The sequence below is a fragment of the Protopterus annectens genome, chromosome 9.part0 (assembly GCF_019279795.1).
Source record: "Protopterus annectens isolate FY-2018-M chromosome 9.part0, PAN1.0, whole genome shotgun sequence".
NCBI lineage: Eukaryota > Metazoa > Chordata > Ceratodontiformes > Protopteridae > Protopterus > Protopterus annectens.
In genome coordinates, this window is record NC_056743.1 from 639,418,237 (window position 1) to 639,431,311 (window position 13,075).

Sequence of the window (13,075 nt, forward strand, 5' to 3'; positions counted from 1 at the left end):
GAACACATAGTGCTTGAAGTTCTGAGACACACCTAGCTGAAGTGATAGCAACCAGAAAGAGTGTCTTCCAAGACAGAAACTTGATGGAGCAGGATGCTGCCAGTTCAAAAGGAGGCAGAATTAAGGAAGTTAGGACTAAATTAAGATCCCACGGAGGAGGAAGATCTCTCACTGGAGGTCTAAGAAGAGATGTTCCTCTCAAAAAAGCTTCACAGAGCTTATGAGACATGATGTCAGAATTTTGCAAACCGATATGAAAATTAGAAATGGCCGCTAATTGTACCCTAATCGTAGAGTAAGCGGCCCCGGAGTGAAAAAGTTGGGTTAGAAATTCAAGAATTCCGTGGACTGGGGCTGAGAAGGGATCCACATTCCTAGACTCTGCCCAATAAGAAAAACATTTCCATTTGCTAGCATAAGTTTTTCTCGTTGTAGACTTACGTGAGGAAACGATAATCTAGTGGACTGCTGGGGAAATGCTGGGAAGCCTGGCTAAGGCTGGAAGTAGAGCCACCAAGCTGTGAGCTGGAGAGTTTGGAGGGATTGATGCAACCCACCTGATTGATGAATCAGGAGATCTGGAATCGGGTCCAGGGCTGATCGAGAAGGTAGTGGTGCAGGAATGGGAACCATATCTGTCGAGGCCAGTAGGGGGCAATAAGGATCATTTTGCAACCCAACAATTTTGCTTTCTGTGTGAGTTTCGGTATCAGGGGAAACGGAAGAAAGGCGTAAAGAAGTCCCTGAGGCCAGTCGTGGACTAGAGCGTCTCTGGGTATATGACCTGGAAGCGGAAGAAGGGAGAAGTAGTTGCTGCATTTGGTGCTGAAAGGGGTGGCAAAAAGATCACAGCAAGGCTGTCCCCATTTGTGGAAGATAAGATCCGCAACTTCCTGAATCAGAGACCACTCGTGAGGCATGAGGATAGCACTGCTGAGCCTGTCCGTTATGAAGTTGGATCTCCCAGGGATGTGCGTCGCAATCAGAAAACGCTGGGAGGAAATCGCCCACTGCCACAGTCTGAGTGCTTCTCGACCCAGGGGGTGGGATCTGGTTCCGCCCTGCTTGTTGATGTACCACACCACTGACATGTTGTCTGTTTGAATTGCAATGGTCCCGGAAGAAAGAGAGTCTTGAAGGGCTTGCAACGCTAAGAACACGGCTCTCATTTCTAGGACATTTATGTGCAGGTGGTACTCGTGAGGTTGCCAAGTGCCTTGGACTGTCCTGCCCAGATTATGCCCCCCCCCCATCAGGGAGGCGTCTCTAGTCACTGTGGCTACCGGAGGGGGCTGTATGAAAGGTCTGCCCTGAGTCACTAGTGGGAAGACCATCCACCAAGAAAGGTGCCTTTTGCATGCCTCCGTAATCAGGATCATGTGACACATGGGTAGCTCCTGGAAAGACCACTGCGTGAAAAGAAGCCACTGAAGAATTCTCATGTGGAAACGGGCTAATGGAAGTAGAAGAATAGCAGCTGCCGTGGAGCCCAGAGTTTGAAGGACATATCTGACTTGGACCCTTTTGCTCTGCATTAGGATTTGCACTTGTTGACGAATTGTGGACACACTTTCCAGTGGTAACCTTGCGAACATTTCCCTTGTGTTTAATTCTGCTCCTATGTAAGTGATAGACTAAGGGCAACAAGGCAGATTTTTCTAAATTTATTGTAATAGCTAGCTGGGTGCAAGATGTGATTGTATAATCCCGCGCTTGTAAGAGTTGATGCCTGGTGGTAGCAGTGAGGAGCCAGTCATCTAGATATGGAAATACCTGGAATCCTTGACGTCTTGGGTGAGCCGTGACAACTGCCATACATTTGGTGAACACCCTGGGGGCTGTGGTGAAACCAAAGGGCAGAGATCTGAACTGGTAATGACTGGCCCCCAGCCAAAAGCGAAGAAATCTCCCGGAGCGTCTGTCCATCTTGATATGGTAGTACGCATCCTGAAGATCTATAGAGCACATCCAATTGTCCTGACCCAGGAAGGGTAGAATGGACTGTAGCGTGACCATCCGAAACTTTGTTCTTCGTACAGATTTGTTTAGTCTGCTGAGATCCAGAATCTGTCTCCAGTCCCCTGTCTTTTTTGGTATCAAAAAGAATCTTGAGTAAGTTCCGTATCCATGCTTGCCTGTGGGGACTTCCTGAATGGCTCTTTTTTTAGCAGTTTTGAAACCTCTATCACTGCTTGCTCCTTCAGATTGGGTGGAACATCTGGAAACGCCTTTTTTGACTGTAAGGGGGTTGATAGAAGGGAATTTTGTAACCTCCGGATATAATGGATAGTACCCATCTGTCTCTTGTTAAATTTTGCCAGGCTTTTGGGTACAGCAAAAGTCTTCCCCCAACTGCCTTCAGAGGTGAGCAGCCGGGCAACCCTTCAGGGATGCTGGAAGGGCTTGTCAGAGACGGATTCTCTGTTGCCCTGGTTCTGCGGACCCCCTCTGCCACGAGGGTGGCGTCTATTATTGTTGTTTCCCCTCTGCCTCTGGATGAAAAATCACCATGTGTGTCAGGCAAGGCTCCCTGAGATTTGCGGAACCACATCTTCCCACTCTTCTGACCCTTGGGGTAAGGTCTAGAGGGAGTGGAAAAACGGACTCCCATGGCAGAGAGAGTCTTGCCTTCTTGCTCACACCTAGTCAACGTGTCTTTCACCTGTGGCCCAAAGAGAAAGGAGCCATCAAAGAGGGTACTGGTGAAGGACGCTCGAAAGGGTTCCGCAAAGTGACACAGCCGCATCCAAGCATGCCTCCTGAGGCCCACACCCATGCCTGTGGCTCTACTTGCTCCACTGGCTGCATAGGAAATGAGCCTCATGTTGGAGTTAACTACAGAATTAAGAGTCGCTAGCTGGGAAGCTACTTTGGCTTGTACTCCCTCAGCTGTAGGATCTTGAAAGGCATCTCCAAGCTCTTTAAGGAGATCCCTTTGAAGGCGAGTAAAATGATATAGATAGTTCAGAGTCCTCATGAAGAAGGTCGCTGAAGCAAACATTTGCTTTCCGTACCTGTCCATCGTCCTAGACTCCTTGTTATGGGGGTGAACAGAAGAAGAGGTCTCTGCCAACTCTTTTTTGGTGGCTGCTGCTACCACCATGGCATCAATGGGCACACCTTTAGAAAGGAATTGCTTATCCTGGGGGGGTTGTAATAAATTTACTAGGTCTCCTCGGAGTTGGTTCCACTGTGTCTGGAGCTGGCCAAGCCTTTCCAGCCACTACAGACATAAGTGGTTCGAAAGGAAGAGAAACCCAGGAGGTGGAAGGTCGGGAACCGAAAGTGTCCAGGAATACAAACTCATCGGGATAGGGGAGTCCAGTCCCCCTCTGCCTAAGCATTTCAAGGATGTCCGAAAAGGAAACATCTTCAGAGGGGGATCTCGGGGACCCTTCCGATTCATCTAAGTCTGTATCAGAAGTGACAGACTCAGGGGAGTCAATGTGCTTCCTCTTCCGAGGGGGCTCCTCTGAGTGATCAGGGGAGGCCTCGGAAGAAGAGGAAACACCCAATGGGGTGTCCTGCGGCATCGGTTCCCTACGCTTGGAGTCTGGAGAAGGAGCAGAGGTTGGCACAGACACTACGGGGGACGGAGCCGGTGGAGCTGGCAGTGGAGCCGTCTCACGGGACAGAACACTCTGAATGAACTCAAAGGAGTCTCTGCCTCGAGGCACAGAAAGCTCTGGTTCTGAAGAAATAGGAATCTTTCTCCGCGCCATGGAGGACTGCTCAGAGGCCAATGTTGGAGCCAAGCTCACCTGCACCGGTGCTCCGAGAGGAAGAACAGTGTTGGACAAGGGTCCGATGCCACTCGCCCCCTCGGAGCCGATGAGGGAGCCCTGGCATCCAGATTCCTCGATCGAAGGAACTATCGAGGTAATCGGAGCTGAAGTCAGAGCCGAAGGAGAGATGGTGATCGGAGCAGACAGGTCCACTACTCTAACCCCAACGAACTCCGGCTCCAAACTCAATGGAGTCGGAGGAGGAACAGAAAAAGAGGTGGATGGAGCCGATACCTGGTGAGGAGGGCTAGACAATAATTTTGCTAGTGCCTGTGATTTAAGCAACCTACTTACTACTCTCTCCACATCATGATCCAACAGCCTAGAGGATCGAGAGGAGTGTGAAGAGTGGTGGCTATGTTCACTTTGCAATAATTGAGACAGAGGAGCCGAATGAACTGATTCTAATGAAGGGGACCTCAGTCTCTTATGGCTCTGAGACTGCTCCAAAACATCCGATGGAGCTGAAGGAGGGGTTGTCTTGTCGGTGCCAGCCAGAACCGACATACTTGGTAAATCCTGTACAGGAGTCGGCTCCGAAGGTGGAGCCAACGGTTTAGTGGATTTTGGGGATTTCACTGGCTGCAAACTCTTTGCTGGTGAATCCTGAGGCTTTAACAGACCCCTAAGGATCAATCTGTTCTTACGCTCCTGCAGGACTCTTGGACTAAAGGCATAGCAAATAGAACAAGAGTCCTGCAGGTGAACAGTGCCCAAACAATAAACGCAGCTAGTGTGCCCATCTGTCAGAGACATTTTCTGACAGCATGACTCACACTTTTTAAAGCCATATACTTTAGCTTCCTTAGACATGACCCAACTACAAAAAAATAAGTACCACAAGGTAAACACAGACAGACAAGTACTACTCTAAACAAGTACACCTATAAATATATAACCTCTGTCTCTTTTAACTATAGCAAAAAAGGAACAGAAAGCCTCTAAGTTAAACGGCTATCCTAGGGAGAGGGAAAAGGGGGAGAACTCTAAATGAGTTCTAAATAAAAGGGAAACTAATAAGAACAAAGTACTCAACAACACGTACAGAATAAAACTAAGAACAGTAAAATATCTATTAGTTTAAAGGGTCTAAGAGAATATTTTTACACAAAAAATTGAAATATACAAGCCTGAGCCAGAAAACGACACACCTCGCAGCTGAAGCGGCAAACGAGATCTGGGTAGCTGTCGTTAGGCATCATGGGATAAAGGGTAGCCTCGACCCAGTAAACAGCTCTCGAGCTACTGAAGATGGCCAAGTCGGAGCCGAGGATCGGCTCCGATCCCAAACAGCAAGAATGAAGGTGAGATAGACAACTTAATATTAAATAATCCAGCTCCAACAGTGCATTACTTAATGTATCTTCCAGATTATCCATGACTGGAAAAACAGCTACGGCTCTATGCTCTGAAAGGCCCATTAAAGCAGTCAGTCTGACTTGTGCCTGCCAGCATTCTCTGGACTACGACCTGAACTTCTATATCTTTTAAAGGGCGTCTCCAAACAGACCCTCTGGATTCAAGGCAGAAGATAAGGTATTCTCAATGTGAGTCACAAATGCGAGGATGGGACCTCTGGCCCACACAGTCCAGCTCAACCTTTTCAGAATCTGGGTATCAGCTAAGCCAGTTGGAAAAATTCTAGTGAAGAAGCATGGGAAGTGGACTAAGCTGAAGAGACGCTAAGCTTTGCCCAGGGCAAACTTATGTTTATGGCCTCAGTTTCTCAGAAGGGATCACCAAAGGGATCTCTATGTCACGTTAACCACAACCTCCACGTGAACTAAAAATGAAGGGTTAGCGTCATCTCCTTCTCTGCCCTGGTTTCAGTATGGCAGGATATACTAGCAGTCAAAAGTGTGGCAGCTTGTGAAGTAATGGCATTAAAGGCCGCTGCCAAATGGACTCCAAAGTAAGGGACTGTGAAAATGCCTCACCAGATTTGCTGTCACCATACCTAGGGAAACCAGTAGTTTTATTCATGTTGTCCTCAGTTTCTCAATGCTTCTCCTTATGTAATTTATCTGACTGCTTGCACTGACTACACAGGCGCTCAGAGGCCTTGGCTATCATCACAGGAGTATGGGACCAAAGGCACACCCTCTAAAGAGTTGCAGATTCTCAGAGAGTTTGTGCACTCTTTATGATCATTTTTGAGGTTAACCTGGTACAGTGGGGACAACTGTCAACAATGTGTTCTGGGCAAAAGCAAAAGGGAAAACGGGTGAAAATCCCTGGTACAGTGGGGACGACTGTCAACAATGTGTTCTGGGCCTAAGCAAAAAGGAAAACGGGTGAAAATCCTAATGAGAATCTGCTTACCACTGTCTAAGCATTTGTTCTATTTAACAATTTCTACACACACACACACACACACACACACACACACACACACGCACACACACGCACACACACGCACACACAAACTATTAAGATACAAGACAAATGCCATTCCAGTAGCACAGCGGGATAAAGCCTATAAAGCCTTAAGGTCCAACCAGGAGACCCTGGCCCCTGGTTCAATTAATGGCTTGGGTGACGGAGAGAGCAACAGGGAAGGGATGGCATGCCCATCCTGGGTGGAAGGGCACTCAATACTCTCCCTGAACAGGGGGTATGGTTCAAAGTTGCCCTTGGATGCAATCAAGGAGCATGAGGGGTGGACAGGGCACCACACCGGGGCCTCTTGGTATTCATGACAGGCCCCAGCAATACCTGGGTAACTTGGGGGAGTTAGGAGGAAGGCTGGTAGTCCCAGTGAGAACACTGGGGCCAAGCTGACAAAGATGAGGTCAGAGGGTACCAAATGAAATTAAAAAAAAAATCTCCCATGAGGTACTTATCTCTCTTGAAACAGGCCAGATTACTGGACTGAAGACACTGTGGCAAGAAAGGGCTGAAAATGGTGTCAAATACAGCCTTTCTTCTACCACTAATGCATGTATGTGTGGGGTGGGGGGTCAGCTCTAAGCACTGGGAGAAGGTAAGGGTCTGAATGTTCAGCAGACCATCAGGCTACATGATGGCAAGATATCTCAATGATGAGGACTGCAATAGAGCAGTATAATGAACACGCAATGTACTTCTGCAAATCCTTAGAAAAATGTCACCGATTCTTCTGAAACAACTCACATTTGTTTCCTACATCTGTGCTACACAATCTGTAAAATTTTGCTGCAGAAATGTAAAGAAATATCTTAACATAATTTTTTGAAATTTTGTGAGTTTTGGGTACTGTATTCCTCGCTCCTAACTTAGGTCAAGCCAGAGTGCAACATCCCCTGGCTTGCTAAACTCATCTAATTAGTGTAGTTGTTCTCAGTCATTATTAGACTCCTTCACCCTCTGACTGGAGGAGGAAAATAATGCTGTCAGTAGTTGTACCAAATAAAAAACCTTTGAAATTTTTGTCCGTGTATTTTTTAAGAGACCAGTGAGTTTGAAAAGGGCTATTAGTGATTTCCTCACCAGACAACTTTCAAGTGTAACTGGTGAAATAATGGAAGAAGGGAAATAAACTAACGTAAATATGAGATTTTATTCGGTCTCAACATAGTATGCATTGAGAAAGCTGAGTAGGCTAGAAATGCCACCGTGTGGAAACTGTTTTCTTTTTTAATGAGTGGAAGCATAGGGATCATTGTACAAGTAAAAAATACATTCTGGGAAAGGAAATGTAGATAGGGCAAAAGTATGCTTTAACAAAAATTACATAACCCAGCATTCAAAGGCTGCAGTGCCTAATACATAGAGATCAATTTCAGTTGTCATTTCATAACCCCCATTTCATTTCACATTTGTGAAACTTGACAGTATCATTCTATATTATAACACACAAAAAAGGTGTTTGCAGTTCTAAATAAACCAGAAAGTCAAAATGTGAGCCATGGACTAAAATGTATGACATAGGCATAATTGAGCCCCAGTACTCAACAGTTAGAAAGGAGGACCTAGATTCTGTTAAAGTAAATAAAAAATAATCCACATCTTTGTTCTGAACAAAAAAAAAAAAAAAAATGCTAAAATACAGTACTGTCAAGTCACTAAACGGATGAGAAAAATGCCAAACAATAATGCTGCTTAAACAACAAAAAAATAAGAGATTCAGTCACTGAGCACAGCCAATATATACAAACATAGTTCATTAATGCACTTACGTCTCTATTTCTGGAATGACCAATGCTTTTTCAAGTGCCTCATGTGCAGGACCAGGGGGAAGGCCAGCAGCTGAGAGAATTACACCTGAAGGAAGGGTGATGTATGGTCCAGATGACTGCTCAGAGCTCTTCTGCAAAGGCTCTGGCTGCCTCTTATTTTCTGTGCTGCCTCTCATCCGGGCGCTGGAAAATAAAGAGTAAGTGTATTATTTATACAGAGTGCAACAGTGACCAGTTTTAGTGTTCCTGTACCAATAAGATAAAGTAAGCAAAGAAAAAACATGTATGGATTTGAAGCCTGAAGTAATTCAACAGGTTAAACCACTTGAAGGACAGTTCCACAACTTATATTTTAGCACATTTTCTTCACTTTAATCCCATGCATTAATGGCACATAAAAACAAGTAGCACTTTTAACTTCTGACTGAAGCTGTTTTCTGCAATACTCAGCGCACAGTAAAAATCCAGAAAACAAACTGTGAAAACGGCAAAGGGCTAACAAATAATCCAAGAACGAACGGCCACTGAACTATATCCGTTTATTAACTAAAACCAAACCAACGTACTGTGAGCGCTTTCATACAATCAAATGCTGTACTTCATCAGACAAAGTTATAAACACAATCTATTCAATTTAAACTAAAAACAGTGTCATGATGATGTCATTTCCTTTCTTAATTAATATATTTCAAATCAAGCAGTACTTATTTCATTCACAGTGTTCCCAAACCGCTATATACATATCTATGCCTTCTACAGCCTATCATAAACATTCAGCTATGCTTATAGTATTCTTAAAATACATTTATAAAATACATGTAATAATAAGCTAAATATAATATAAAACCAATTAAATAGTTATAAATAAATATATATCAAATCTCTATATGACTGTACATATCTAAAAATCTAAAATAAGTATTTTGCAAATACACTTTCGTATATAGATTATCTTACACCTTCATGTTAATACAATACCTATAAGAAATGTACTAAATAAGTAGCACATCTTTGATTTATAAACATTTATTATATATCTCCGTTTATATATAAACAAGTAGCACTTTTAACTTCTGACTGAAGCTGTTTTCTGCAATATTCAGCACACGAGTTTGGCTTCTTATGAAATCTAATATTACTTTTTCCTGTTATTCATCACATCATCTCTGACATCATGCAGTTGGTGTTGGTGGGTTGTCCAGATTTCAGAAGTGGTCTTAACCTTAGCAACTGCACTGCAGTAGACCTTTTTATTGATCAGTCGTCTCAGATCACAGAGATGATCATTTACACACTTCACCCAGAAAATATGGTTTGGATTTACAACTGACTCAAGAGTTAAGTCACAAAACAAGCTACCCTTTCAACTCTTAACATTCAGATGCAACTTAAAATAGTGTAAATCAAATACGCCACAGCATTACACAAAATGAAGCTTTACAAAGCAACAACAAAAAATGTAGGAAACTGGGATGTTCTCACTAATTATATGCTCTTCTTACCATAGTGGACTCTGTCCTCTCCATAACATCAAATTAGGGATGTGAAACGTTTGGCTGTAAAATAAAAACACTCCCAACAAAGACTGCTCCTATAGGTCACTATAGGGCATAAATCAGAAAATGGTAATCAGAGTAATGCACGGGTATCAGAATTACAAAAAGATCAAGCAATGCTGAAAAAAAGAAGTTTTGTACTTACCATAACGTTCCATCTGTGTTGTCGATTTTCATTCTTCTTCAACTGATGGGTTCAGATCCAATCTGTCAGATCCAACTCAACCATTGCAAAAGCTTGTGGCAACTTAGAACTCTCAAGCTTTTCCCTTGCCCAGCATGCACCAACCCCGATTACCTCATTTGCTGGCTACAGCATAAATAAAAAAAAAAAAAAAAACTTCTTATATGAACAAAGTCTAGACAAGGCCATATATCTGGGGCTTTATAATACTTGGAGTATATAAATATTTTCATATCCACTCACTCCTCCTGAAAAACCAAAAGGACAGCAGTTGGTGGACGGGGAGTTGAAGAATGAAAATGGACAACACAGATGGAATGTTTTGGTAAGTACATAACTTCTTTATCTGATGTTGTCCATTTTTATTCTGTCCTCAACTGATGGGACAGAGTCCCTAGCTACCAAAATCCCAGGGTGGACTTGAGGAAGGACATTCCTAAAACCCACTGAGCTAAATGATGCTCTGTTTCTTGCCATCAAATCCAATTTGTAATGAGTGATAAAGGTATAGGGGGAAGCCCAGGTTGCTGTCGTACACATTCATCCATGGAAGCTCTTGAATAAAAAACAGAGGAAGTTTCTACAGACCTGGTTGAATGAGCAGGTATCTGCCTTGGTAGAGAAACATCCAATTTTTTTGTACTAAAAAAAAATGATGCAGCCTGTAAGCCACCTGGTTAGGGTGACTTTGGACACTGGTTTACCCAGTTTCACATCTGTAAATGAAACCAATAACTCATATGAACTCTGATGTCCTTTGCTCTATGCAGACAGAACAGTTGTCTATGAACATCCAGTAAATGAAGTAAGTATTCGCCTTTGTTCAAATAATTTGGAAAGAAAATCGGTAAACTGATTGACTAGGTAATATGGGACTCTGATACTATATTTGGCAAAAAGGATGCATTAGTTTGAAGAATAACCCTATCTTTATGAAAAATCAGATACAGGGACTTCACAGAGAAGGCCTGAATTTCTGAAATTCATCTGACAGAAGTAATGGCCAACAATAATATTTTCCAAGAAAGAAATTTAAGACTATAGTCATGTGCGGGTTCAAAAGGTGGGTAGATTAAGGCTTGCAGTACCAGATTACGATACCAGGGAGGGGTAGGACTTTAAAATGGAGGTTTCAAAGGGAATTTGCCTGCAAAAAGGTTTTACAAAGTTTATGAGAAGCGAATGACTGACCATAAAATCCACTATGGAAATTAGAAATTGCTGCCAACTGAATTTTAATTGTTGAAGAACTGGCTCCTTGACTAAAAAGTATGGTCAAGAAATTAAGAATGCTGGAGTCTGAGGAACAGATAAAACACCAAATAAAGAACACCTCATAGTTGAGTCAGCAAGGATATCAACACAAAAGCTTTAGCGTCCACAATGTTTATTAGCAGCTTTCATCAAAAAATAAATTCACTATAAGTTACACCCTTTAAAAATGTTGTTGCAACTTTATAAATACTACATTCAATTAACAATCAATAAAACAATCAAGTAGCAAAAACAATTAACTATTTAAACTTTCTTAACATACACTCTTCTGGTTTTTAAAAAACACTTGAAATTCACTGCATCATTGAGTCCTGGACTTCTATCTGATCTCAACTTTATTTGCCAGAAAGCTTCTCTTTGTTCCAAAAATAATTTTAAATCACCTCTCCTTAAATCTACATACCCTTGTTCTATAGCCAAAAATACACATTTCTTAAAGTTGGGGCAACTCGAGGTGTTTGTACAAAGCACTTTTTGTATCTTTCTTCCTAATTTAATACTGGTGCTCCTTAATACGTTCCAACAGCCTTCTAGTGGTCATTCCAATATAGAAGGCTAGACACCCTGAATACACACTAATGTACACAACAACCTTGGTTTGACATTCAAATCTTTCTTTCAATGTAATAATATATTCTGGATTGTTTAACATAATAAAAGGGCCCTCCAAAATATAGTGGCAAATATTGCACTGTCCACATTTAACCATTCCCTTCATTTTGTTATGTGGAATTTTACCTAATATTTTAGTATTATCTTTTTGTAACAAGTTCCTTAAATTATAACTGTTATTGTAAACAAACCTCGGGTTATATCCTATCATTTGATACAATTCCTTGTTACCTTGCAAGACCTTCCAGTTATTATTTATAACTGATCGAATATTAGCACTATCGACTGTCATATCTAGGATGCAGGTCAAACTTCTATCTTAATCTTCATTTCCACCGTCATCTCTTGCCAAAGTTCTTTTTTTTATTACTAATAAAAGGGCACTTCAAAATTGGTGGAAAATACAAGGGACCCTTTTCAATTATTTCATGTTCTAGCTGCTTCAAAAAGTCTTCTTTATATCCCCTATTAATAAATATGTCTGTAATAAGACAAAATTCTTCCTTCAAAGTTACCTCATCAGTTGTCATCCCACTAGCTCTAATGTACTGTCCCGTAGGCAAATTATTTTTCATGAAACTTGGATGGTTACTCTTTTGATGTAAATAACTATTAGTAAAACTGTATTTTGCTGTTAAATTCCCTACTTGTCTCATTCCAAGACATGGTAACATCCAAAAAATTCACTGTGTGGCCTACATCCCCAATTGTGAATTTCAAAAAAGTGGACCTCTCAATTTCTTTCAATAAATTCTGACAGTCCTACTACCCTCTAGCACAAAAACAAATCATCTGCAAAGCGTTTGTAAAAACACACCTAAAAAGACTTCTAGCATTACTTAATACACTGTTTTCCCACCCACCTAATACAATGTTAGCAAAAGATGGGGCAGCTGGCGACCCCATAGCCATCCCTCTTAATTGTTTAAAAATGTATTAAAAATAAAATAACTGTTGTCAAATAAAACTTCTATTAAACAGCAATAAACATTAACTTGCTAGTTCGTGAAATTAGTATAATTAACAAGAAACCTTCTGACAAACTCTACTCCATCATCACGGGGAATAGCAGTAAACATTGAACAGACATCAATGGTACACATTATTTTCTTTTTTTTGTGTGTGTGTTGTATTCATATAAGTTGCTGAAATCGCGAAATTGGTTCAAGAAATCCCAAGAATCAAAAATGAAGGACTTCAACCTGCTAACTAAAGGGTTTTGTACAGAATCAATTACCAGGGCTGTCCCCTCTGTAATATAGTTGGGAGCAGAAACTATTGTCCGAAAGGGGGGGGGGGGGTAATCAAACACTTGTGTAATTTCGGAATCCCAAACAATACACCTACTTTAGGATTTTCAGTGTTTCAGTGAAGATGAAGATAGAAGTTTGACCTGCACCCTAGATATGGCAGTAGATAGTGGTAATATTCAATCAATTATAAATAACAACTGGAAGGTCTTACAAGGTAACAAGGAGTTGTACAAAGTGATAGGACATAATCCCA

General features: G+C 41.9%; 1 protein-coding gene across 3 annotated transcripts in view; it reads right to left on the reverse strand.

The window, feature by feature from the left end:
• The window catches only part of EHMT2 (euchromatic histone lysine methyltransferase 2), a 1,701,692-nt gene that overhangs the window by 690,290 nt on the left and 998,327 nt on the right, over positions 1-13,075 (reverse strand). For all 3 annotated transcript variants that reach the window (XM_044083219.1, XM_044083218.1, XM_044083217.1), the window contains one exon: positions 7,943-8,125. In XM_044083219.1, coding sequence (XP_043939154.1) covers positions 7,943-8,125 — 183 coding nt within the window. The remainder of the gene's footprint in view (positions 1-7,942; positions 8,126-13,075) is intronic.